The following is a 25,719-nucleotide window of genomic DNA, read 5'->3' as shown; positions in this document are numbered from 1 at the left end:
TTTCAGAAGGAGGTGAGTCTGCAACCTATGTGTCTAAAAAAAAAAAAAAAAATGTGTCTAGGGTCATGGAATTTTCATCCAGGGAACTGCTGGGGCTTAGCCAGATCAGGAAATAATGGCTGTTCAGTTTTTCCTAAAAACACATGTGCACGCAAAGCAAGGTGTGTTAGTTTCCTAGGGCTTCCGTGACAAGCTACCACAGCCTGGATGGCTGACAACAACAGAAATTTATTCTCTCACGATTCTGAAGTCCAAAATCAAGATGTCAGTAGGGCCACATTCCTTCTGAAGACTAGGGAAGGATTCTTAGATCCACTTGCCTCCTCCAGCTTTAGGTGACTCCAGGGGTTCCTTGGCTTATGGCTGCATACTGCCAACCTTTGCCTCTGTCTTCACAGGGCCTTCTCCTCTTCTCTCTGTCTCCTCTTCTCTGTGTGCCTCTTATAAGGACATTTGTCATTGGATGTAGGGCCCACCTGCATAAGCCAGGAGGATTCCCTCATCTCAAGATTCGTAACTAAGTATATCTGCAAAGACTTTTTTTCCAAAAAAGGTCACTCTCACAGGTCGCAGGGATTAGCATGTGGATATATGTTTTGGGGGTCCACCAATCAACCCATTACACAAGGCATGGGTACTATATAGATGTCCTGGCTGGGTGGCTGCCCCTGGACACTCTTAAACCCCACTGGCTGCCTTGCCCACTGTGAGCAAAGACTTAGTAGCTCAGGAGGCAGCCATGATCATTGAGGAGTATGCTCTGCTCCTAGAGAATGGCAAGGACAGGGTCACCAACTGAGAGGCTGTCATGTAACTCAAGGTATGGTGAGGAATAGATGAGGTATGAGACTCTGCTGGGTGTGACAGATGGCCAAGACTATACACCTCCAAAACCATCCCTCCTCTGCCTGAATGACCACCATTACCACCCTCCACCATTTATTCTTTTGACAAACTCATGCTCATCCATCAAGACCCAGCTCAAGCATCACCTCCTCCATGCTGACTGCCTTGACTATCCCAAATTGAGGTCTTCCCTCTTGTCTCCCAGGGACTGCTGCCATCCCATTTGTTGAGGGGCCCATGTGGCCTTCACCTCTATATCTCCAGACCCTGGAAAAGGTGACCCTGAAAGCCCAGCATCCCTCCCCAGGGAGACAAAGGTCCAAGCCCAAAGGTGTGGCCACCCTTCCAGGATTCCCTCCGGCCTTCCCCACCCAAACTTCCCCTCAACACTGCTGTCAGGTTTTACCCTTTGATAGGGAGGAGTACCTCCCTTAGCATCTTCACTTGTCTTCTCTTTCTCCCCAGGCTGGTTGTGGGCGCCCCATTGGAAACAAATGGCCACCAGAAGACAGGAGATGTGTACAAGTGTCCGGTGATCCACGGGAACTGCACCAAGCTCAACCTGGGTAACTCAGGCAGGGCTGCTGGCCCCTTCACAACTAGGCAAGCCTTGTCTAGGGCAGTGCAGGCTCTAAAACACCTCCATGTCGATGGTCACGTTTGCTCCTCACAGCTGCCCCTTGAGATGACCCAGAGGGTATTGCTGCTCCCATTTTACAGATGAGAAAGCCAGGGCCAGAGAGAGGAAGCAGCTTTCCCACAGTCATAGCTTGTCAGGGGCCTGGTCAGGATTTGAACCCAGGGCCTCCAGAGCTCCAGGCCATCACTGTTCCTAGCTCATCCACTGCCCTTCAACTCAGGGCTTTCTCTCCCAGCAGGAGCAAACCATCCCGTCTTCTGCTGATTTTGAAAAAATAACAACAATAGCTAACGTTCTTATATCTTACATAATGTTCTCCGTGTGCCAAGCATTGTTTTACACGCTTTTAGATATTTTGACTCATACACTCCCCACAACAACCCTATGAGATTTAACCACTTAACAGATGAGGAAATGAAGGTATATGGGGAGAGGTGATCAGCTCAGGGTCAGCCAGCTAATAAGAAGCCAGGCTGATTCCAGTCCGGGCAGCCTGTCCACACTGTTAACCACTGCACGACACTGCCTTCTGAAATAAAGGGTTTTTTTCTCATTGGAGAGCTTTCAGGAATATTCTGGAACAGGAAGTAGGGGAGATGCTGTGAGCAGCCTCAAGGCCTTCCAAGCCCCTGTAAAATCAACTTGTGTGCGTGTGCCTGTGTGTGTATGTGTGCGTGTGTGTGTGCATGTGTCCCCTAAAGCATTCACAATGGCCCACTCAACCACTTCCACTATGTCATAAAGGTCAGACAGTAGCTGGGCCACCCTCTCCTCTCAGAAGTGAGCAAAAGTCCCACCAGCACTGAGAAGCTATGACTCCTGGCCTTGTCCTGGAGGACTGGTCTTTCCCAGGGCCAGGATCTCAGCCTCCTCATCTTAGAAAGGGAAGTGCAACCCTGGTGCAGCTGGGCGGGCGGGGCTTCCTCGGGAGATCGGGGAGGGACGGGGGCAGCAGGGACTCCGTGGGGGGAGATGGCAGAGCTTCAAGAGATAAGCAGATGGATGAAAAGGCCCGCATCAAAGAGAAAGTCCGAAGAGCTCAGATCCCCAGGGCAGCCAGCTGTACCATCACATGGTGCTGGACACTCCCGCTGTCCACATCTGCATCAGCACCATGGCTGGGAAGTTCAAACCAGCGCAGCAGGCCTCAAACTTCAGTGAGGAAAGAGTCTAAGGGAGGCGGGGAGCCCGGAGCGGTGGCTCATGGTTCCCGGTCATCACCCCTGTGACAACAGGCTTCCAAAAGGGCCACTCTGCATTCTTTTTCCAGCTGTACATCCATGAGGAAGGAATTCATGTCCTTTCTCTGAGCCTCGGTCTGCTTGTGTATAAAGTGAGAAGGTGGACTCAGTGACCCCTAGCATCCATTTCAGGTCTAATCTGTCCACCAACCTTTAATGAGCACCTATCGTGTACCAGGAGCTCTGGTGGCACAGTGGTTAAGAGCTACGGCTGCTAACCAAAAGGTCGGCAATTCAAATCCACCAGCCACTCATTGGAAACCCTATGGAGCCTTTCTGCTCTGTCCTATAGGGTCGCTATGAGTCGGAATCAACTCGACAGCAACAGGTTTGGGGCTATTATATACCAATGGATCACAAAGGTCTGATCTCATTGTGCACGGGCTCTCCATGAGTCAGGGGCCAACTCAATGGCATTTAACAACAGTTCATGTGCCAAGCACAGTGCTAGTTGCTGGGGATACAGCTGGGAAAAAGAACCCGAGCATTCTGCTGGGAAGAAACAATAAGTGAGCAGGCAGACTAGAAAGCAGGATGATTTCAGGTAGGGCTCAATGCTGCGCAATAAACCAGAGCACCATGACAAGAGAGAGCAAGTGTGGAGGAGGTGGAGAGAGGGTCTGCCTTAGCAAGGTGGTCAGCGAAGGCCGTGCTGAGCAGACCACATTTGAGCAAAGGCCTGATGGTGAAAAGGAATCAGGTAGGAGTGGAGTATTTCAGGCAGAGGGGAAGCAAGTACAAAGGCCCTGAGGTGGGAATGAGCTTGCTCTGTTGGAGGACAGAAAGAAGGGCACTGCGGCTGGAGCAAAGGGAGCAGCTGGAGAGGTAGGCACTGTGCTCAGTTCCCCAGCCACAGAGAGAAGCTCCTGGTCCGGGCAGGGGTATGGATACCTCAACCGATTACTTAGTTTTCTGTATTGCTGTGGCTTCCAACGTGAACCTCATTTCTTTCAGAAGGGAGGAGGAGCCCCAGTGGCACAATGATTAAGTTCTCAGCTACTAACAGAAAGGTTGGCGATTCTAACCCGCCAGCCACTCGTGGGAGAAAAGATCTGGCAATCTGCTCCCATAAAGATTAAAAAATCGAAAACCAAACCCTTTGCTGTCGAGTCAATTCTGACTCATAGTGACCCTCTAGGACAGAGCAGAACTGCCCCATAGGGTTTCCGAGGCTGTAATCTTTCCCGGAGCAGACTGCCACATCTTTCTCCCTCAGAGCAGCTGGTGGCATCCAACTGCCAACCTTTCAATTACCAGCTGAGCTCTTAACCACTGTGCCACTAGGGCTCCTGCGTAAAGATTACAGCCTGGAAAACCCTATGGGGCAGTTCTACTCTCTCCTATAGGGTCACTAAGAGTGGAAATCGACTCAACAGCACACAACAACAACTGCTGCTGTGGTTTCCAATGTGACGCCATTTCCCTTGGAAGAGGGAGGAGCCCCAGATGTCGGTTAGAGACATGAAGCTGGAAGACACTGGAAAGCGTTTCTGAGCTGGGGTATGTGCTCAGGAGGCAGTGGAGGGCAAAGTGAGCCAGGACAGACGGCTGGAGACCATCTGTCAGTTTATCCCCAGGGTGGAAAAGGCAGGCTGGGAAATCTGAGCCTTGGGTTTTCCTACAGCCTTTCCAGGCTCTGAGCCTCACCACACCGGGAACATTCTTTCCCCTGTTCTCTCGGGGGAAACTGAAGTGAGTGTCCATCATTCACACCTCAGTATGAAAGAGTCCACACTGGCGGTTTTCTTCCCAACACCTAGATGAAGTCATGGTTTTAATGAGGGGCAGGAGCTCAGAGGAGGTGTTGTGATTCTGGAAGGCGGGCCCTGTGTTAGGGGCTTGTACCCCAGGGCCCTCACACAGATCCACCGAGGAAGGCATTAGTCTCTCCTGTTCACAGAGGGCAGACTGAACTGAGGGAAGTTAGTGACTACCCCAAATCCACAAAGCCAGTGTGTCACGGAAGCAGAACTTGAACCTGAGTCTTTCTTCTCCAAACCCATGGTCTTTTCCACCTCACCCCTCTCTCTTTGCCAGCGCAGTTTCACTAAGAACTTCAGTCCCTGAGGAGAGGGGGGAAGGAGCAAGGGCAGGGTGGCATGAGGATGTGCTCCTTGAACAAATGGAGGGCAGATCCTCCAAGCCAAACTTCTCACTACCATCCACTGCGGCCACAGCCCTGCTATCAGATGGGAAAATCTCAAGATTTTATGTCAGGTGGCCTGGGTTCAAGCCCACACTCCGGTATTTACTAGCGATTGACCTGATAGAAGTTGCAACCCTCTTTGCACCTCGATCTTCTCATCTGTAAAATGGAAATAGTAACCTAGGCCTCCCAAGATTCGGGGGAGGGGAGTATGGGAGGCCACATGTGGACAGGACTTTGTAATGAGAAAGTACCACAGAAACACTAGGGCTGTTACTAATATTTTCTTTCTGGCTTATGTTTGGACAGACAAAATACAGTAAAATAATCCCAGTCGACCTTAGCACAGCCAAGAGGGGCTGGATTTCAAAAGGAGCTTTACTAAAAACTGACAGAAACTAAAGGGGAAAAAAATAACAAATACAGCTTCTGCCACCCCACAAAACAGTCACAAGTCTGAAATTCTGGCCTCAGCCTGAACCAGGGCTAATGCCTGGCCCTGGTGACCTGTGCCCCCTGGAAGCCAGGCCAACTCTTCATTGCTTCTCATCACAGACAAAAGGCAACTGCAAACTGTTTTTGGCTGAGGCCTCTTAAGCCCCTTAGAAATTACCATCTGCCCTTCCTGATTTCCCAAGCAGGGTTCACACAAGATCTCTTTTCACAGCAGGGCGGGAATGACACATTCTAGGCTTTGATGCCACAGTTAAACTCCCAGCAGCTAACAAAAAGGTTGGTGGTTCCAACCCACCAGCCGCTCCGAGGGGAAAAAGGCCTTACAGTCTCTTCCCATAAAGATTACAGCCTAGGAAACCTTATGGGGCAGTTCTACTCGGTCATATGGTGCCACTATGAGTTGGAATCGATCCGATGACACCTAACAACAACAAAAACCCATAGCTGTCAATTCAATTCCGACTCATAGCCACCCTACACGACAGAGTAGAACTGCCCCATAGAGCTTCTAAGGCTGTAAGTCTTTAAGGGAGAAGGCTGCAATATCTTTCTTGCGTGGAGCAGCCGATGGGTTCAAACTGTCAACCTTTCAGTTAGGAGCCAAGCACTTAACCACTGTGCCCTCAGGGTTCCTAATAACAACAGGCTTAATGCAATGCCCAACTCTCTTCTCCCCAGTGTTCCCCCTCCCTCCTCCCATGCACACCTTTACACACAGCACGCTAACACATGTACACATACATACGTACACACCAACGGACTTCCTTCCCTTCAATGGCCTAGCAGAATGACCCAGTAAAACCTTAACCAAAGTAATTTTTTTTTATACTTCTAATCTGTCACAGGGCCAACCCTCTCCCTACAACCAGTTGGCTGGTGACCCTGCTCTAAATATCTCTCTTGGCAGCCAACTACAGAATTTGACATTCTTGGGCAAGGCTCTTGTTAAATTGGCTGTTCACTACCTACAAGAGAGAATTCATTATCATATGTCCGTTTATCAGAAAAAAAAAAAGGAGCAGAAAATTGGGTCCTGAGAGGGTAGGACACAGGACTGGTAAGTTTTGATGGAAGCTTGGCTTGAAGAAAATGTGCAGAGGAAGCCAGTTTAAGTGGGTTGCCTTGGTGTATTTGGAGTTGGGGTACAAGGTGGTGTTGGGAGTCAATCAGATGGCTAGAGAAGGAAAAGACTCTAAACCAGGAGATAGAAGGTTCTGCCAAGCACTTACTATGTGACCTTGGGCAGGTTGCTTGTCCTCTCTGAGCCTCAGTTTCCTCATCTCATAGGGAGCTGTGAGGCCATGCCTGGGCAAAGCCTTAATACACTATGAAAGGCTTCACAGGTGTGCAGGTAAAGGAGGGAGGATTCTGCCTGGCAGCGATCCTGCCATGGGCACCTCCGGGGGCAAGTAGCAGCAGCAGGCTCTGCGTGGAGGATACACAGGCAAGGGTACAGACTGAGATTCTCCTCCCACTCCAGGAAGGGTCACCCTGTCCAACGTGTCCGAGCGGAAGGACAACATGCGCCTCGGCCTGAGCCTCGCCACCAACCCCAAGGACAACAGCTTCCTGGTAAGAACCATCTGCCCCACCTCTCTCTCTGATCCCCAGCCCTTCATGTCCCCACAGACCCGCTGCCTGGGCTCTCTTTACACACACTCCCATGCATCTCCCCCCCATACTCACACCACTCTCACACACTTGATCCCCAAGGCTGCCTGTCCTCACCCCTCCAGCAAGCAGCTTCTCCACTAGCTTCCTCTTGTGCCATTCTGTGCGGGACAGTCCAGGCAGGACCAAGGATTGAGCCCCTTTGTGGGAACATCCTCGGGGTGGGGGTGGGCCAGACCTGAGAAGTAACAAGGGTAGTTAAAGATATCAACAGCCTGATTGGTGGGTCAGTGGTAGATTCTCACCTTACCTAAGGGAGATCCAGGTTCAATTCCCAGTAATGCACGTCGTGCACAGCTACCACCCATCTGTCAGTGGAGGCTATGATGTTACTATGATGCTGAACGGGTTTCAGCAGGGCTTCCAGACTAAGACGGACTAGGATGAAAGGCCTGGAGATCTACTTCTGAAAATCAGCCAGTGAAAACGGTATGGATCACAACAAGTCAAATCCGAAACCGACCATGGGATGCTACATGATGGGGCAGCATTCTGTTCCATTGTGCATGGGGTCGTCGTGAGTTAGGGGCCAACCTGAGGGCAGCTAACAACAACAGTCCAATGGGGGAGCTTTTCTTCCCTTAGGGAGCTCATTTTCTGAGGCAGAGGCTGAGTCTCTGCTCCAGGTTTGATAAAAGAAACAACACAGCACACTCCCGAGGGAGACTTTGAAGGAAAGCCATAAAGGAGTGGCTGCAGGAGGGAAGGGATGCAGACTGGCAGAGGGTTAGACCCATCTAGAGGTCGAACTGGGGTTACCCGGGGAGCATTCTGTTTTGTTTTTAGAGACAGGTCTTAGCAAGGAGGAAAGAGAGGGGTATTTGGGCTGGGATAATAGAGGCATTCATTCATTCAGCCAATAATTTTTTGAGCACCTACTATGTACTAATGATCCCTGGTGATGCAGTGGTTAAACGCTCACCTGCTAATTGAAAGGTTGTTGTTTAGAAACTACCAGCTGCTCTGTGGGAGAAGGATGTGGCAGTCTGCTTTGGTAAAGATCACAGCCTTGGAAACCCTATGGGACAGTTCTACTCTGTCCCATAGGGTCGCTATGAGCTGGAATCAACTCGACTGCAACGGGTTTGGCTTTTGGTTTGCTAGGTACTAAGCCCAATGCCAGGCAACAGAGACTCCGAGATGATTATCTCCTGCCCACCTGGAGCTTATTTTCTGTTTGGGGGAGAGACAGTAAGCAAATGATAATGTGATGTTGGGAACAGAAGGGACAGCGGGGATTGGAGGCCTTTGTACTCTGCCCAGGAGGGGATATCCGGGTGTTTCACATAGTAGGATAGTGCGGCTGCCGTGATTGGTTGGCACTGCCTGCTCCTTCTATCAAGTCTGAGGGAACTTCTATGAGTGTGAGCAATTGTCGGGATTCAAAACAGGACCCTTCTGGGACCAAAAGTTCTTAGAAACAGCTGAGAGAGGGGATTTCAGAAGAATCACTCCCAGAAATCTCTGCACAAAGCAGAACTCCCATTTTAGGATGGGAGAGCTTGTGTCATCACTCTTTGTTCTTGTCCATCGGTCCATTTTTTTCACTGTGGTGACATGAGCCATCAGGGGCATGGAGCATCAGACACCAGGGTAATGAGATGACTGGGTGCACTGGGACTTGAGGAGAACATAGTGGCCTTGCCAGGAGGCTCAGAAAGTCCTGAGGTGCCTCGATGACAGTCAGCCCACAGCCCTTGGCTATCCCAACCAAGAGAAAGAAGGATTCCTGGCCCTGTCCACATGCATTTCCTTCAGGGTCTCCCTTTCCCTCTGAGGCTTGTTGTCACCATCGTACTAACCTGATTTCACCTTCACAAGGTGAAATGAAGGGCTGAGAGGGGTAATGCGATATGCCCTCTGGGGTCTCTGTGGGTAGGTTAAGTCTCTGGTTTATAAACAACAACTTCTGTTCACTCACTCATTCACCCATTCATCCATTCTCTCATCTGTTCAATCCCCACCAGTCATTCATCCACCCATCCATCCACCTGTCCATCATTTATCCTCCCATCTCTCTGTACATTGATCTACCCATTCATCCTCCCATCTAGTCATCCATCCTTCTATCCATCCTTCCATCCATCTTGTATCCTCCCATCTCTCTGTGCATTGATCCACTCACTCATCCTCCCATCCAGTCATTCATCCTTCCATTCAACCACCCATCCATCATCTATCCTACTATCTCTCTATACATTGAGCTACTCACTCATCCTCCCATCCAGTCATCCATTTTTCTATCCTTCCTTCCAGTCATCATGTATTCTTCCATCTCTCTGTACATCGATCCACCCACTAATCCTCCCATCTAATCATCCATCTTTCTACCCATCCTTCCACCCTTCATATATCGTCCCATCTCTCTGTAAATTGATACAGCCACTCAACCTCCCAGTCAATCATTCATCCATCTTTCCATCCATCCATCCTCCCATTCTTTATTCTCCCTTTACTTCCAAAAAATAATTTACAGCACCTTTAAGAAAGAAGGGAAACACTGGTGGCATAGTGGTTAAGTGCTACAGCTGCTAACCAAAGGGACGACAGTTCGACTCCGCCAGGCGCTCCTTGGAAACTCTATGGGGCAGTTCTACTCTGTCCTATAGGGTCACTATGAGTCAGAATCAACTCGACGGCACTGGATTTGTTTTTTGCTTTTTTTTTTTTTTTGGTTTAACAAAGAATACAGGTAAAACAAAGTCATTAAGATCGGGGTGAAAAGAAGAAAGCTAACTAAAGAAGGGGTTTGGGAGAGGAATAATTTTTCCCAAACCAAAAGAAGTTACAACACAAAATTTAGTCCTGGGTTTCAGGCAGGACAAAAATGGAAGCATGGAACTGAGCATTTGTTTTAGATTCTGAGAGGACTGTATCACCCAATCGTTAAGTGAGGAATTGAGGTCAATGTTTTTGATAGCAAATTTACAAAAAGAGCAGTGACATTCTATTTTCTTTCCCTGGCAAGAGCCATGGGCATATTGTTGGGACATAGTCCTGGATGTTTGTCCAGTAAGGATCTTAGGTGGCCTCTTCAGACAGAGGAACTATTCTAGTGATCTTGAAAGGTCCAATCCATGGATGAAAAAGCTTCCCAAGATCCTGAGTAGTGGATGGGGTGGAGGAAAGGAGCAGATAGGGTGGAGAAGAGTCACAACCCCAAACGATGTGGTGGAGAATGAGGCCCTTGAAAAAAAAGAAGGTGGACTCCCAGATTACTTTTTCTCCATTCCACCTCAAAGGGAACTGATGCACATTCCAACAGGGGAGAGTTCAGTTAGACTCAAAGAAGAGCCTCTAAACCCTGGGGCTGCCAAAACTCAGACAGCGGACATCTGTCTTGCGCCATAGGCCTTCCTGAGGCTCCTGCTGACTGGGGCCTGTGCTGTGCTTCACAGGCCTGCAGTCCCCTCTGGTCCCACGAGTGTGGAAGCTCCTACTATACCACGGGAATGTGTTCGCGGGTCAACTCTAACTTCAGGTTCTCCAAGACCGTGGCCCCAGCCCTCCAAAGTAAGTGGCTTCAAATCTGCAGACTTGGGCTGAGCAACTGATAGTTGGGGAAGCTTGGGGGTTTCATCACCACTCTCCTGGGTCCACAAGACAGCTCGGTCACTTGGGCCCTAACCATGCCCCTTCCAGCTGCCCGGGTAACCTGGGACAAGTCACTTCACTTCTCCAGGCTTTTATGGGGTCATCATCCTGGCCCTCCCTCCCCTACAGAGTGATAAAAAAAATAGTGAGGGTCAAATGAGCAAAAGGTTATGAAGACTATCCTGGTAGCAAGGGAGGCTCCCCGCAAGTCCACTCTAAGCATGGAAGAGATTGTCAGGCCACCACGTACAACTGGCAGGCTGTGCACTGCAAAATTCTGGAGGCACCATTCACTTAGACTACAGTATGAATGACACCCACTGATGTTGTGCAGCGCAGTAGCCCTGTAGGTGGAGGGCCAAGGAGAATAGAAATCTCCCTAGTAACAGTCATCTCCAATCAGTGCTCCTGAGCAGCTGAAGGCTCTGTCCTGCTTGCCCAACACAAAACTTTCTGCTCCGAAAGAGTCCACAAGAAAACTTCTAGAGCTAATAGAAGAATTGAGCAAAGTTGCAGGGTACAAGAAACAAAAACTAGTTGGGTTTCTATACACCAGCAATGAGAAATCTGAAAGGGAAATTAGGAAAACAACTCCATTTACAATAGCATCTAAAACAATAAAATATCTAGGAATAAATCTAACCAGTGACATGAAGGACTTATACATGAAAACTATAAAACACTGCTGAAAGAGATTAAAAAAGAAGACTTAAATAAATGGAAAGATGTTCCATGTTTATGAATTGGGAGATTTAATATTGTTAAGATGTCATTACTACCCAAAGCTATCTATAGATTCAGTGCAATCTCAACCAAAATTTCAACAGCCTTCTTTACAGAAATAGAAAAACAAATCTTCAACTTTATACGGAGTGGCAGGAGGCCCCAAATAGCTAAAACAATGTTGAAAGAGAAGAAACAAAGTAGAAGGACTCACACTTCCCGATTTTACACCATACCGCACAAGTACTGTAATCAAAACAGCCTGGTATTGGTATAACAATACACTTGTAGACCAATGGAATAGAATTGAGAGTCCAGAAATAAACCCACACATCTATGGTCAACTAATTTTTGACAAGGGTGCTAAGTCCATTTGCTGGGGCAAGAAGAGTTTCTTCAATAAATGGTGCTGGGAAAATTAGAAAATAGGATCCATGCCTCACATTATCTTTAAAAAAAAAAAATGGATTAAGGACCTAAATGTGCAAACTAAAACCATAAAGTTCTTAGAAGAACAAGCAGGGACAACACTGTCAGGCCTAGCTTTCAACAATGGATTACCTAATATAATTACAAAAGAACAAACAGCAAAAGATAAAATAAATAAATGGGACCCCATAAAAATTAAAAACTTTTGTTCATCAAAAGACTTTACCAAAAAAGTGAAAAGACAAAATGCTGACTGAGAAAATATCTTTGGAAATCATATATATGACAAGAATCTAATAACCAAAATATATATAAAACTTTGATAACCACAAAAAGACAACCCAATCAAAAAGTGGGCAAAGGACTTGAATAGACATTTCACCAAAGAAGACATTCAAATGGCCACCAAACACATGAAAAGGTGCTCAGCATCATTAGCCATTAAAAATCAAAATCAAAACCACAATGAGATACCATTTCACTCGCACTAGGATGGCTAAGGAAACCCTGGTGGCATAGTGGTTAAGAGCTATGGCTGCTAACCAAAGGTTGGCAGCTCGAATCTACCAGGTGCTCCCTGGAAACCATATGGGGAAGTTCTACTCTGTCCTATGAGTCGGAATCAACTCGACGGCAACCAGTTTGGTTTTTGGTTTGGTTTAGGATGGCTCAGAATTGGTGAGGATGTGGGGAAATTGGAACCCTTATCCATTGCTAGTGGGAATGCAAAATGGTACAGCTATTATGGAAAACAGTATGGTGGTTCCTCAAAAACCTAAAAATGGAATTACCATATGACCCAGCAATTCCGCCTCTAGGTATATACTCAAAAGACTTGAGAGCAGAGATTCAAAAAGAGACTTGTACAATAATGTTTATTCCAGCACTATTCACAATAGCCAAAAGGTGGAAACAACCCAAATGCCCACCAACGGATGAATGGATAAACAAAACATGGTAGATGTGTACAATGAAATACTACTCAACCAGTAGGAGAAATGAAGTCTTGATACATGCTACGGTATGGATGGAACTTGAAGACATTATGCTGAACAAAATAAGCCAGTCACAAAAAGACAAATATTGTATGACCTCATTTATATAAAAAGACAAGAAAAGGCAAATGTACAGAGACCAAAGTTTATTAGTGGTTACCAGGAATTGTGGTGTTGGCAAAGAACATTGAATATACCACGGACTGCCAAAAGAACAAACAAATCTTTCTTGGAAGAAGTACAACCAGAATGCTCCTTAGAAGCAAGGATGGCAGGACTACGTCTTACATACTTTGGAAGTGTTGTTAGGAGAGATCAGTCTCTGGAGAAGGACATCATGCTTGGTCAAATACAGAGTCAACGAAAAAGAAGAAGACCCTCAATGAGATGGATTGGCACAGTGGCTGCAACAATGGGCTCAAGCATAACAACGATTGTGGGCATGGCGCAAGACCAGGGAGTGCTTCATTCTGTTGTACATATGAGTCAGAATGGACTCGATGGCACCCAACAACAACAGGGGCAGAAGGGAGGGGGAGAAGGAAGGTTAACAGTGTTGGAAAAATCACATCGATTAAAGGTAGGGTTACACAAGCAATTATTATAATTGCTGTCAATAAGTTGTACACTTATAAAAAGTTGACTTGGCAAAAGTTGTGTAATAGATATATTTATGACAAAAAAGAGTAGCTGCTGAAGCTGTTTATGTGCAACCAAACACCTCATGGGATTTGGTTCCTTGATTTGGAAGTGTAGGGTGGTAGTTTCATGGGACGTCAGAATTAATTGGCCTAATAACGTGTTTAGTGCTTCTGTTCTACCTCCTAGTTCGTTGCGTAGTGCCTAGGGTCTTAAAAGCTTACAAGCAGCCATCCAAAACACAACAACTGGTCTCTATTTACCCAGAGCAACAGAGGAAGGAGAGTTAGGAATAGGAGGAGGATATTGGATGTGTGGCTAATTACCCTCATGAACAACTGTCTCGTTTCTAATGAGACCAGAAGAACTGGATGTGCCCAGCTACCATTACTGATCATTTTGATCAGAGGCTTTAGGGAAGAATCCTGATTAGAGGGGAAAATGCAGAACAGAATTTCAAATTCTCACGGACTCTAGACTTTCTGGAGCCATGTAGGGTAGACAAACCCCTGAAATTATTACCCTGAGATAATCTTTAAACCTTAAACCAAAAATATCCCCTGAAGTTTTCTCCAAACCAAACAATAGTTTAGCTTACCTAGTAAAAAAAAAAGGTCTGCCTTGAGTGTTAAGCACTATCTATATGGGATCAAGGAAACCCTGGTGGTGTAGTGGTTAAGAGCTACAGCTACTAACCAAAAGGTCAGCAGTTCAAATCCACCAGGTGCTCCTTGGAAATCCTATGGGACAGTAATACTCTGTCCTTTACGGTCACTATGAGTCAGAATCTACTCAGTGGCAATGGGTTTGGTTTGGTTTTATATGGGATCAAATTGACAATTGACATAACTTGAAAGAGTAGATAGGAACCCTAGGGGGCAGTGAGTTTATATTAATAAGGGAGGAACAACTCAGAAAGGAGGGTGAGAACAGTTGTACGACTCGAAGAATGTAATCAATGTTGCTGAATTATACATGTAGAATTGGTGTATGTTTTGCTATGTTTATTCTTAACAACAACAAAATGAATAAAATTTAGAAGAAGAGAAAAAAACTGCTCACTCCCCTCCCACCAAGCATAGATACGAAACTGGGGAAGAAAACCTGGGGAAATAACGCTCAGACCTTGCCTTCCACCATCCCAGACTGCTTGGCTCCAGGCCTCACTGTTCCCTCTCAGTTAAACATCTTCACCCAAGCAGCTGCTGCCTATTTTATGGAGGGTCAGGGGATTAGCACCTTGGCCTCGCCAAACAACGGGGCCCAGTCAGAGATGGAAAGATAATGCTAGGAAGCGAAAGCGAGGAAGCATCAGCCCAGCACAGGCTGGTAAACAGTCCTCTTAGGAGCCCTGCTGGTGCAATGGTTAAGCAATTTGAATCCACTCAGCAGCTCTGAGGGAGAAAAGACCTGGCAATCTGCTCCTATAAAGATTACAGCCTAAGAAACCCAGCGGAGCAGTTCTACTCTGTCATATAGGGTCACTATGAGTCGGAATCGACTCAACAGCACCCATTGAAAACCGTGTATGGAACACAGTTCTATTTTGACACATATGGGTCCCTAGGAGCCGGAATCAACTTGACAGCAACTTGTTTGGAATAAGCCCGAGAGTGTACGCATGCGTGTGTGTTTTAAGCTCCCCACAGGAGTCTAGAGTTCAACCATCTTTAGGAACCACAGACCTCAAGCAAGTTTCTTCTCAAGAAAAATTTTAAATTCTGTGAAGAAAACCAGCAATAATAAGTGCATTATAATAATTAAACTGGCTTAAGAGATAAAAGCAGCCCAGTTCCTACCACTAGATTCTAAACGCCTCCAAAGCACGGTGTTTCCATCTTGTTCACCCCAGGGCTGCCAGAATCACATAGAACTCTAGCACACAGCAGGTGCTCCATCCACATATGTTGAGCTAAACCAAACTGGAAAAGGGCGAATCCCACAGGCTCTTTCAGTCCAGAAGCGTCAGGTCATCAGATCCTGTGCATAGCATGCAGGGGAACAAGAATGTCTACAACGTTTCCCAAAGCAGAAGTGACTTTGACCCTCTGAGTCATCCAAATGCTTCTAAAATGGTCTAGGAAATGCACAGCCTGCAACTGGCCCCTATGCTCAAGGCTGCAGCACAGTCCTCTTTAGTGAGCAATGACTTCAATATACTACACCTTTATGCAGTAGAGACGGCTGGAATAGTTAACACAAAAAAACACTCCCAATGTTGTTATTAAGTCAATTGTATAACAACATGAAAATTTGCTGGTAAAAATTAGCAGATGCCGGGTACAAAGTGTAAGCAACATATCAAAGTACCCCCAACCTTTTACAGCAGGAATAAATTATTTAGATTTTAAGAGGTTTTTTTAGATGTGTTACAGAACCAAAAGGACCCCTGTGGTACAGTGGTTAAATGCTTGGCTGTTAACTGAAAAGTTGGCTTTTCAAACCCAACCAGCCACTCCTTGGGAGAAAAGACCTGGTGATCTGCTCCTGTAAAGATTACAGCCTAGGAAACCCCATGGGGCAGTTCTACTCTGTCTTACAGTCACTATGAGTCAAAGTCAACTCAACAGGAACAGGTGTTTTGTTTTGTTTTGTTTCATTTTTATGGTACCAATGTTCCATTGGACTGGTATTGGCCATTTTGAATTAGACAACCATATGGTCTGCGATGCCAGGAATGACAAATTGAAGAGGAATGATGTCTCATTCATCATCAAAATGAGCATTTCAAGATACATCCTGAAGCACAACACTGTCAGTGATAGGATAATATCCATACACCTACAAGAAAGACCAGTGATACAACTTATTATTCAAATTTGTCCACCAACCACTAATGCCAAAGATGAAGAAATTGAAGATTTTGACCAAATTCTGCAGTCTGAAATTGATCAAACATGTAATCAAGATGCATTGATTGGAATTTGAAAGTTGGAAACAAAGAAGGATCAGTAGTTGGAAAATATGGCCTTGGTGATAGAAACAACGCAAGAGATAGCATGAGAGAATTTTGCAAGACCAACGACTTATTCATTGCAAATACTTTTTTTTTAACAACATAATGGTGACTATACATGTGGACCTCACTGGATGGAATACACAAGAATCAAATTGATGACATCTGTGGAACGAGACTGTGGATAAGTTCAGTATCATCAGTCAGAACAAGGCCAGAGGCTGACTGAGGAATAGACCACCAACTGCTCATATGCAAATTCAAGTTGAAGCTGAAGAAAACTAAAACAAATCTATGTGAGCCAAAGTATGACCCTGAGTATATCCCACCTGAATTTAGAGGCCATCTCAAGAATAGATTTGACACATTGAACACTAATGACTGAAGACCAGAAGAGTTGTTGGATGACATCATACATGAAGAAACCAAAAGGACATTTAAAAGACAGAAAAGAAAGAAAAGACCAAAAAGGATGTCAGAAGAGACTCTGAAACTTACTCTTGAATGTACAGCACCTAAAGTTAACGGAAGAAATGATGAAGTAAAAGAGCTGACCAGAAGATTTTGAAGAGCAGCTCAACAAGACAAAGTAACATAAAGAAATGTGCAAAGACCTGGAGTTAGAAAACCAAAGGGAAGAACATGCTCAGCATTTCTCAAGCTGATAAAACTGAAGAAAAAATTCAAGCCTCGAATTGCAATATTGAAGGATTCTATAGGCCAAAAATTGAATGACGCAGGAGGCAACAAAAGAAGATGGAAAGAATATACAGAGCCACTCTACCGAAAACAATTGATGTTCAGTCATATCAGGAGGTAATACATGATCAAGAACCAATGATACTGAAGAAAGAAGTCTAAGCTGCACTGAGGACATTGTCAAAAAACAAGGCTCTGGGAGATGATGAAATATCAAATGAAACGTTTCAACAAACAGATGCAACGCTGGAAACACTTACTCGTCCATGCCAAGAAATTTGGAAGACAGCTACCTGGCCAACCGACTTGAAGAGATTCATATTCCTGCCCATTCCAAAGAAAAGTAATTCAACGGAATGCAGAAATTACTGAACAGTATCATTAATATCACATAAAAGTAAAATTATGCTGAAGATAACTCAAAAACGGTTGCAGCAGTACATCAACAGGGAACTGCCAGAAATTCAAGCTGGATTCAGAAGAGGACATGAAACAAGAGCTATCACTACTGATGTCAGATAGATCTTGACTGAAAGCAAAGGATACTAACAAGATGTTTACCTGTGTTTTATGGACTATGATAAGACATTCGACTGTGTGGATCGTAACAAATTATGGATAACATCGGGAAGAATGAGAATTCCAGAACACTTAATTGTGCTCATGAGGAATCTGTACACAGACCAAGAGGCAGCCATTTGAACGGAACAAGGGGATACTGGGTGGTTTAAAATCAGGAAAGGTGTGTGTCAGGGTTGTATCCTATCACCATACTTACTCAATCTGTATGCTAAACAAATAATCTGAGAAGCTGTTTATATGAAGAAGAAAACAGCATCAGGATTTGAGGAAGGCTCAGTAAAAACCTGCAATGTGCAGATGACACAACCTTAATTGCTGAAAACAAAGAGGACTTGAAGACACTTAGTGATGAAGATCAAAGACCACAGCCTTCGGTATGGATTACACCTCAACATAAAGAAAAAAAATCCTCACAACTGGACCTATAAGCAATATCACGATAAACAGAAAAAGTCTGCTGCAAAAGACCTCTTTAAAGTGTTAAAAAGCAAAGATGTCACTTTGAGGACTAAGATGCACCTGACCCAAGCCATGGTATTTTCAATCACCTCATATACATGAGAAAGCTGGACAGTGAATAAGGAAGACTAAAGAAGAATTGACCCATTTGAATCATGGTGTTGAATGAGAAGCTTGAATATACCATGAACTGCCAAAGGAACAAGCAAAATCTGTCTTGGAAGAAGTACAACCAGAATGCTCCTTAGAACGAGGGTGGTAAGAGTTTGTCTCATATACTTTGGACATGTTATCAGGAGGGACCCGTCCCTGGAGAAGGAAAACATGCTTGGTAAAGTAGAGGATCATCGAAAAAGAGGAAGCCCCTCAATGAGATGGGTAGACACAGTGGCTGCAATAACAGGCTTAATTAATGATTGTGAGGTTGGTGCAGGACTGGGCAGTGTTTTGTTCTGTTGTACATAGGGTCACTATGAGTCAGAGCTGACTCGATGGCACCTAACAGCAACAACAATGCTTCATTTTTTTTCTTTGATGATTTTTGCTGTTCACTTTAACTCAGTATTAATGCTATAAGGATGTAATCTTTGTTAACATAGCAGAGGCAGACAAAGGCACTAGAGTGTGGTCTGATGATGTCATTAGCACGTTAACTAAGTGGTTTGTTTTAAAAATGGAGTCCCTGGGTGGTGCAACCAATTAACACCCTTGGTTGCCAACCGGAAGATTGGAGGTTCGAGTCAACCCAGAGGCATCTCAGAAGAAAGGCCTGGCAATCTATTTCAAAAAAATCAGCCATTAAAACCCCTTTGGAGCACAGTTCTACTCTGACACACAGGGGTCTCCATTAGTTGGGGTTGGCTTGATGGCAACTGGTTGGTTTGTTTAAAAAATAAGCAAAAATAGGATCAGCTAAGACTTGAGCACTTGCTTTGTGCTCAGGTTTTTAGAAGCATCGTTTTATTAAATCCTCATGGCAACCCTCAACTATCATTATGCGTGTTGTACAGAAGAGAAAACAGATGCTGAGAGATTAAGTAACTTGCATGAGGTCACTGAGCTAGTGAGCGGCAAATCTAGGAGTCAACAGTCCAATGCTGGAGTCCACATCCTAACCATACACCATACTGCCCTCCTGAAAAGGGGTACCCATTCATTTGGGCTGAGAGTGGTAAATGCAAGCCTGGCTGTTAGAGAAAAACAAATGAGAATGAGATACTGGTTCGAGGAGTGCTGGCCACCTCAGAAACATTGACCATCCAAGGGCAATCAATTTGGATAAGGAGCAGAGGCAGTCAGGCTTGCTTAAGCTTTGTTCAGATAGCCAGCACATAAAGTGAAGTGGACCGAGGGATTCCTGGGTTTGTCATTCATGTGGCCCAAACAAATGTCCTGCCCAAGGATGGCTTCCCACCCCAGGGAATTACACACATGTGGCAGAGCTATTCTTCCGTCATCTTTTGGACAACCATCCAGAATATCAGAGATTTGCAGACACTGGCTCCTTGGATAGCCATGACCCTGTCCCCGCTTCCCAGGGTGCCAGACCTACATGGACATCGTCATTGTCCTGGATGGTTCTAACAGCATCTACCCCTGGGTGGAGGTTCAGCACTTCCTCATCAACATCCTGAAGAAATTCTACATCGGGCCTGGGCAGATCCAGGTGAGCTTCTCTGGGGTTCTTTCCTCCTCTGAACAGGGACGCAGTGACAGATGCTGCCTTTATGTGTGGGAGCATCTATGCATGCACTAAGGTGTAGGAGAAAAGATCAGTACCGGTGGGCTCAGCCAGCACCAGGGCCCTGCAGCCCAGGACACCATCTCTGGTGGTCACATCAAGGGACAGTTTGGGGGAGGCCTTACTTTGCAGGTCAAACACTACCACCTATTAAGCAAAAGGAGTCCCTGGGTGGTGCAGTTAAGCGCTTGAATACTAACCAAAAAGTTCGCGTTCAAAGCCATCCAGAAGGGCCTCAAAAAAAGGCCTGGTGATTTGCTTCCCAAAAGTCACAGCCATGAAAACCCTATGGTGCCCAGTTCTGCTCTGGAACCCGTGGGGTCACCATGAATCAGAGCTGACTCAGTGGCAACTGGTTACTAAGAAAGACTTTGACCTGCTAGAACGTGGGAAGGAAGGCAGGAGAGGTTGAGCAGGCACAAACCCTGGTGAGTGAGACAGAGGAGAATTGGGCGTATTGAACTTAAGAGCGGAAGACTGGTGGGAGAGGTAATAGCTGCCAGCACATATTTGAATGCTGCCTGCTAAAGAGGGGGTAGACTTATTCCATACTGTTTTGGCAGGTCTAATGAGGACCAATAAAGAGCAGTTACAAGGGGACAGAATTCAAGCCATTTTAACAATTAGAGTTGTTAAAAAGGGTGTACCCACTACTGAAAAACTACTTTTAGGGTATTTTGGGGGAGACATCGAGAATTAGGAAGCCAGTGTAGCAAATAAACACTGTGGGCCCACCCAACAATAACATTTTATGATTCTATTCTTAGCATAGGTCTTTAAGGTGCTTTGTTTGTTTTGAAATTATTAATATACCTACTCCTCGCTTATTGACTATCTCATTATCTGACATTTTGCATTTACAACAATAGTAAAAAATCTGCTATCCTACTATTTTGCACGTTAACAACATACATCTGGCAGTAATGAAAGCCGAGGTGTGAGAGGAGAGTAACGCTGGCTGTGATGGTTAAGGTTATGTGTCAACTTGGCTAGGCCATGATTCTCAGTGGTTTGGCAGTTATGTAATGACCTAATTTGGCAGTTATGTAATGACCTAGTCATCCTCCATTTTGTGACCTGATGTGGTCATCCTCCATTTTGGCATAACGACCATCTCTTTGTAACCTAACCATGTCGATAAATGAGGAGTGGGTGTATTGCCGGTATTTTATCAACCCTGAGGATAAAAGATCCTCTTTCAAGTGTTAAGGGACCTTAATTCCAGAGTTTGATGAACAATGCCATAGTCCTCCACCCACACTGTTCCTAAGAGTTTAGACTTCATTCATGTCTGGGCTCAACTTTTGTCCTTCTAAGTAAAAAACTTAATCTGTTGGGCCTTTCTTTAAACCACAAATATTTTCCTCCCCCAACATGCACCTCCCACTTGTTCCACCAAGCCATCGATCATTTCTGGAATTTCCTTTCCAACATAGTTACTGTCTCTTAGGAGTGTCTTCAGCCCTTCTAACTCCTGAACCATCATAGACAAAGAAATGACTCTGGGAATTCTGAGGTCTAAGATCTACGTTTTAGGAGGCCATGAGGTTCTGTTCTCCTCTCCTCTAACTTGCAGGTTGGAGTTGTTCAGTATGGAGAAGACGTGGTGCATGAGTTTCACCTCAATGACTATAGGTCTGTAAAGGACGTGGTAGAAGCTGCCAGCCACATTGAGCAGAGAGGAGGAACAGAGACTCGGACAGCACTTGGCATAGAATTTGCTCGGTAAAAAGAAAAACCTCAGATACTGCTCTAGTTATTATCTACTGCGGCATAACAAACCACCCCAAAATTTAGTACCTTGAAATATTAATTTACTAAACTCTCAAAGTTCTGGGGGTTGATGGGATTCAGCTGGGAGGTTCTGTCTTGAGTTCTTTCATGTGATTGCAATCTGGTATCAACTGAGGTTGTTTTCACCTGAAGGTTCGACTGAGCTGGACATCCAAGAGGGTTCGCTCATGTGCCTGGCAGTTGATGCTGGCCGTTGGCTGGGAGCTCGGCTGGGGCTGTCACCTGAGTACTCACACATGGCCATATGGGTTGGTCTTCTCACTGCATGGCAGCTAGGTTCTAAGACGGAATGTCCCCACAGCAAGTTTCCATGCAAGTCTGCCTATGACCTAACCACAGAAATCCCAGAACATAACTTCTGACACATTCCATTGGTCAAGAAGTCACTAAGGCCAGCCGAAATTCAAGGGGAAGAGAATTTTATTCTGCCTCTTGGTGGAGGAGTGGCAAGGTCACATTGCAGAAGAGCATTTGGGATGAGAGACACCATTGCAGCCAACTTTGGAAAATGTGTTCTGCCACAGACAGACTATAAACAGTGTGTAAGTTCTAGGGGCGTAAAATCTTCCTGCAGAATGGCTAGCTAAGTGCTTGTCATCACCGAGCTGTGAAGACCACAGTTAAATCTAATATCTGGGATTAGAGAGTAATGAGGCTGGTTTTTACAGAACACACCAGAACTCACTCAGCTGAATGAATGTTATCTCTAGAAGTTGTCCCCACAGGAGCTGTCCCCAGTAACACTTCCATTGCTCAAAACATTATGCCTACCCCATTGAAATTAGCCATTTTGAAAGGCAATCTGCCAACATCTTTTGAACCAAGGCCTAAACTCCTGAGATGACTATGTCAAAGGCATTTAGATTTGAAATGTGTATATTTTACACCTACAGAGGTAAGTTCACAGTCCCATTACCTTAAAATCCCACCTCACATAGTCGAAGCACTTAACAGAATTCCACAGTGTAAGAGCTATTTAATTGTATCGTGCTTCGTGTGGTCAAAATATTAATGTCTTTCCAACTCACAACTCCTTATGGTGAAGTCACCGCTCAGCTAGCACAGCTCTGTTTGCCGTGAAAACCCGCTCAAGCTTTTCCTAAAGGAGCATTCTTCTGTGTGAAGGTGGTTCTCTTATCCATCTTCATGAAGGACGGGCCATGTTTTGCTTTTCCATCACCGGGGGTGCACCAGCTGAGCCTCTGAGGCTCCCAGCAGGCACTCGTGGAATGACGGAGCACACCTGTGACCACCAAGCTCTCACTTTCTCAGTGCAAAGCTAATTGACTCCTATGGGGATGAAACCCACTGTTTTGCTCTGGTTTTGCAGCCCACCAGCCCCAGGTCCATTTTAAGTGTTTGAGTCACCAGGTAGTCGGAATCATTAATGATTCACGAGCATCACAGAGTTATGCAACTTCATCTCAAGTGAAGTTTGAAATTCCAAGCTTCCCAGCCTGCCACGCTCTGCGGGTCCCAAATTATGGCCAGTGTCTTTTAAGGTGAAAGGTTTTCTCTCCTCACCCAGTTATTCATAATGCAATGTTTGTCGGTGCACCTATTAAGTGCGAAGATTCAGGCCGTGGACTTGAGGGACTACAAAGATGATAACCTGTGGCCCCCAGCCTTGGCTAACAGCCCAACAGGGGAGCTCACCCTAACACAATGAGGACTGAGAGGTCTCCTTGGGGCGGGGCCTTAAAGGATTGCCAAGAAAAGGTAGAATTTGACCTGTCCTAGGTGGTGCAAATGGTTAACATGCTCAGCTGCTATCCAAAAGGTTGGACATTCAAGTCTACCCAGAGGCTTCTCAGAAGAAAGGCCTAGTGAAATATCAGCCACTGAAAACCCGATGGAGAACAGTTCTACTCTGACATACACGACATCACCGTAAGTCAGAGTCAACTTGACAGCACCTCATTAGAAAGACCCGTGGGAGCCCAGCAGAGGGGTGGAGAGAAGACACTCAACAGAGAGAACCACCTGGATGAGGACATTTGTTATTGTTGGATGCTGTCGAGAGGATTCCAACTCATAGCAATCCCATCCGACACAGTAGAACTGCCATATAGTGTTTTCTTGGCTGTAATCTTTATGGGAACAGATCACCATGTCTTTCTCCCACAGAGCATCTGGATGGGCTCAAACTGCCAACCTTTCGTTTAGCAGCTGAGAGTTTACCCATTTGCACCACCAGGGCTCCTTGGGTAAAGGCAGGGGGGATGGAAAGTCTGAGGAACATTTGCATACAGAGCCACGCTCCTTCGACTACCACGTGGGGTTCGTGCTGGAGGTAGTGAGCCATGCAGCTAGAAAGATGAGTTGGAAGCAGGTCATGAGGGCGAAGATGATGTTTTAGCTGACACGAGCAGTGAGTAGCCACTGAACGTTCTTGAGCTCAAGAGTGTTATCATCAGATGTGGCGTTTAGAAGGTGAACCTCGTAGCCACGTATGGTTTGGAGCGGGGTTGTATGACGCAACATGGGCTAATAGTCCCTGAACAATGTGGTGTGAGCCCTTTGTTCGCTCAATGCACATTTATTGAACCTCACACTTATTTCATGCACTGGGTGTAGATGAGTGAAGAAACACACACAAAAGCAGTGCAGACAATCAACAAACAAGTTAGGCAGTGCACTGGAAGGAGGCAAAAGCTATGGGACATAGCAGACCAAGGTAGAAGGGGCTGAGCAGGTTGAGAGGGCAGGCGTGTAATTAGCATTAACAAGTGGTCAGGGAAGGGTTCACTGAGAGGATGACCTTTGAGTGCAGACTTGTAGGAGGTGACAAGCTGGCCAAGCAAAATATCTGGGGGGGTTGTTCCAAGAAGAGGGTTCAGCTCAGCCACAGGCTGTAAGATGGGAATGTGCTTGGAACAGCAAAAAGTCCAGTGTGGCCAGAGTGGAGTGAGCAGGAAAAGGGCTCGGAGAGAGAACAGGGGCCAGGTCACGTAGGGTCTGGTGGGCCATTTTAGGGACCTGGGCATTCCCCTGAGAGAAACAGGAGCCAGTGGAGATTTTGAGCAGAAAAGAGACATGATCTGAACTACATTTCAGCGGGATCACTCTGGCTCCCAGGCTCATGGCACCTGTTGTGACTGTGATGTTCTCAGGAACTTATGATCTAATTTACAAAGGAACCAAGCTCAAGTTCCTTTACACAATACAATAGTCACAATTTAAATCCTAATGAATCACACAGATATTCACATTATTACAGATTCATACAGATATTCACACTCTCCCATTATATAGAAATGTGAACTTTTTCTTGGCACCATGTATAATGAAACCTATTTTTCCCCTGCCGTGCTTTCTTGCACGGAGTTTTGCTCTTGGGCCTGGCAGTGAGATCATGGAAGCTTCTAGAATCTTCTTTGAGAGAATAGCAGAGTTCTTCCTCCCTGGAATCATGCATAAGCCCCATATTTGTTCTAGCTAAGCGTACCCCTGTGGCCCTTTGGTCCACGGCTTATATTAACGTTCAGTTTTTTTAAGTCAATGTATCCAGAATATCATAGAGAATGGCAGGCCACCCTTTTCTCTTAACTGGGAGGTTTTGTGAATTCCTCAACATCTAAATCATGCATGTCAGAGTGACAGCTTGTCATGTAACAATTGCCTCTGGTAACCCGTCCACCAGGACAGGCTTTAACTGGGCGTTACAGAGCCTAAATCGGTAGAGCATTCGGCCCTACCCTGTGTCAGGGCTGTGAGGAATCAGTACACAGTCCAAAAGTAACATTTATTTTTACATCCTTACTGGAAACTTCCATCTGCTTGGCCAGACTCTTGGGCATTCCCTAGTCTGTACTTCTCAGAACCTTACGGTGTAAAGGAAGGTTGGCCACTGAGGCATCAAGAGCCAGCGATGGTTCAGGAGCCAGTTTTTCACACTTGATAGAACAGTTGCCAGCTGCAAAACATCTCTGCTGCATTGAGGGTCAGTGCCCCATCGCCCCCTGGATGCCTTATTGGCAGGCCAAGCTCACGCTTTGGGCTTTAAAAACAAAACCAAAAGTGAGAAAGAGAAATATTTTTGATAGAATTTGACATTTAATATTCCCAAAATAGAATCAAAATAGTCCTCATGGGAGAGATCAGAACC

The 25,719-nt window shown here is 45.7% G+C and overlaps 1 protein-coding gene across 3 annotated transcripts in view; it reads left to right on the top strand.

Moving 5' to 3' along the window:
- Positions 1 to 25,719, top strand: part of ITGA11 (integrin subunit alpha 11) — a 160,209-nt gene that overhangs the window by 74,080 nt on the left and 60,410 nt on the right. For all 3 annotated transcript variants that reach the window (XM_049905808.1, XM_049905807.1, XM_049905810.1), the window contains exons 3-7: positions 1,312 to 1,412; positions 6,810 to 6,901; positions 10,399 to 10,513; positions 19,615 to 19,742; positions 21,394 to 21,542. In XM_049905808.1, the coding sequence (XP_049761765.1) occupies positions 1,312 to 1,412; positions 6,810 to 6,901; positions 10,399 to 10,513; positions 19,615 to 19,742; positions 21,394 to 21,542 (585 nt within the window). The remainder of the gene's footprint in view (positions 1 to 1,311; positions 1,413 to 6,809; positions 6,902 to 10,398; positions 10,514 to 19,614; positions 19,743 to 21,393; positions 21,543 to 25,719) is intronic.

This window comes from Elephas maximus, chromosome 13 (genome assembly GCF_024166365.1).
Source record: "Elephas maximus indicus isolate mEleMax1 chromosome 13, mEleMax1 primary haplotype, whole genome shotgun sequence".
NCBI classification, from domain to species: Eukaryota; Metazoa; Chordata; class Mammalia; order Proboscidea; family Elephantidae; genus Elephas; species Elephas maximus.
This window is presented reverse-complemented; position numbering and strand designations above follow the sequence as displayed.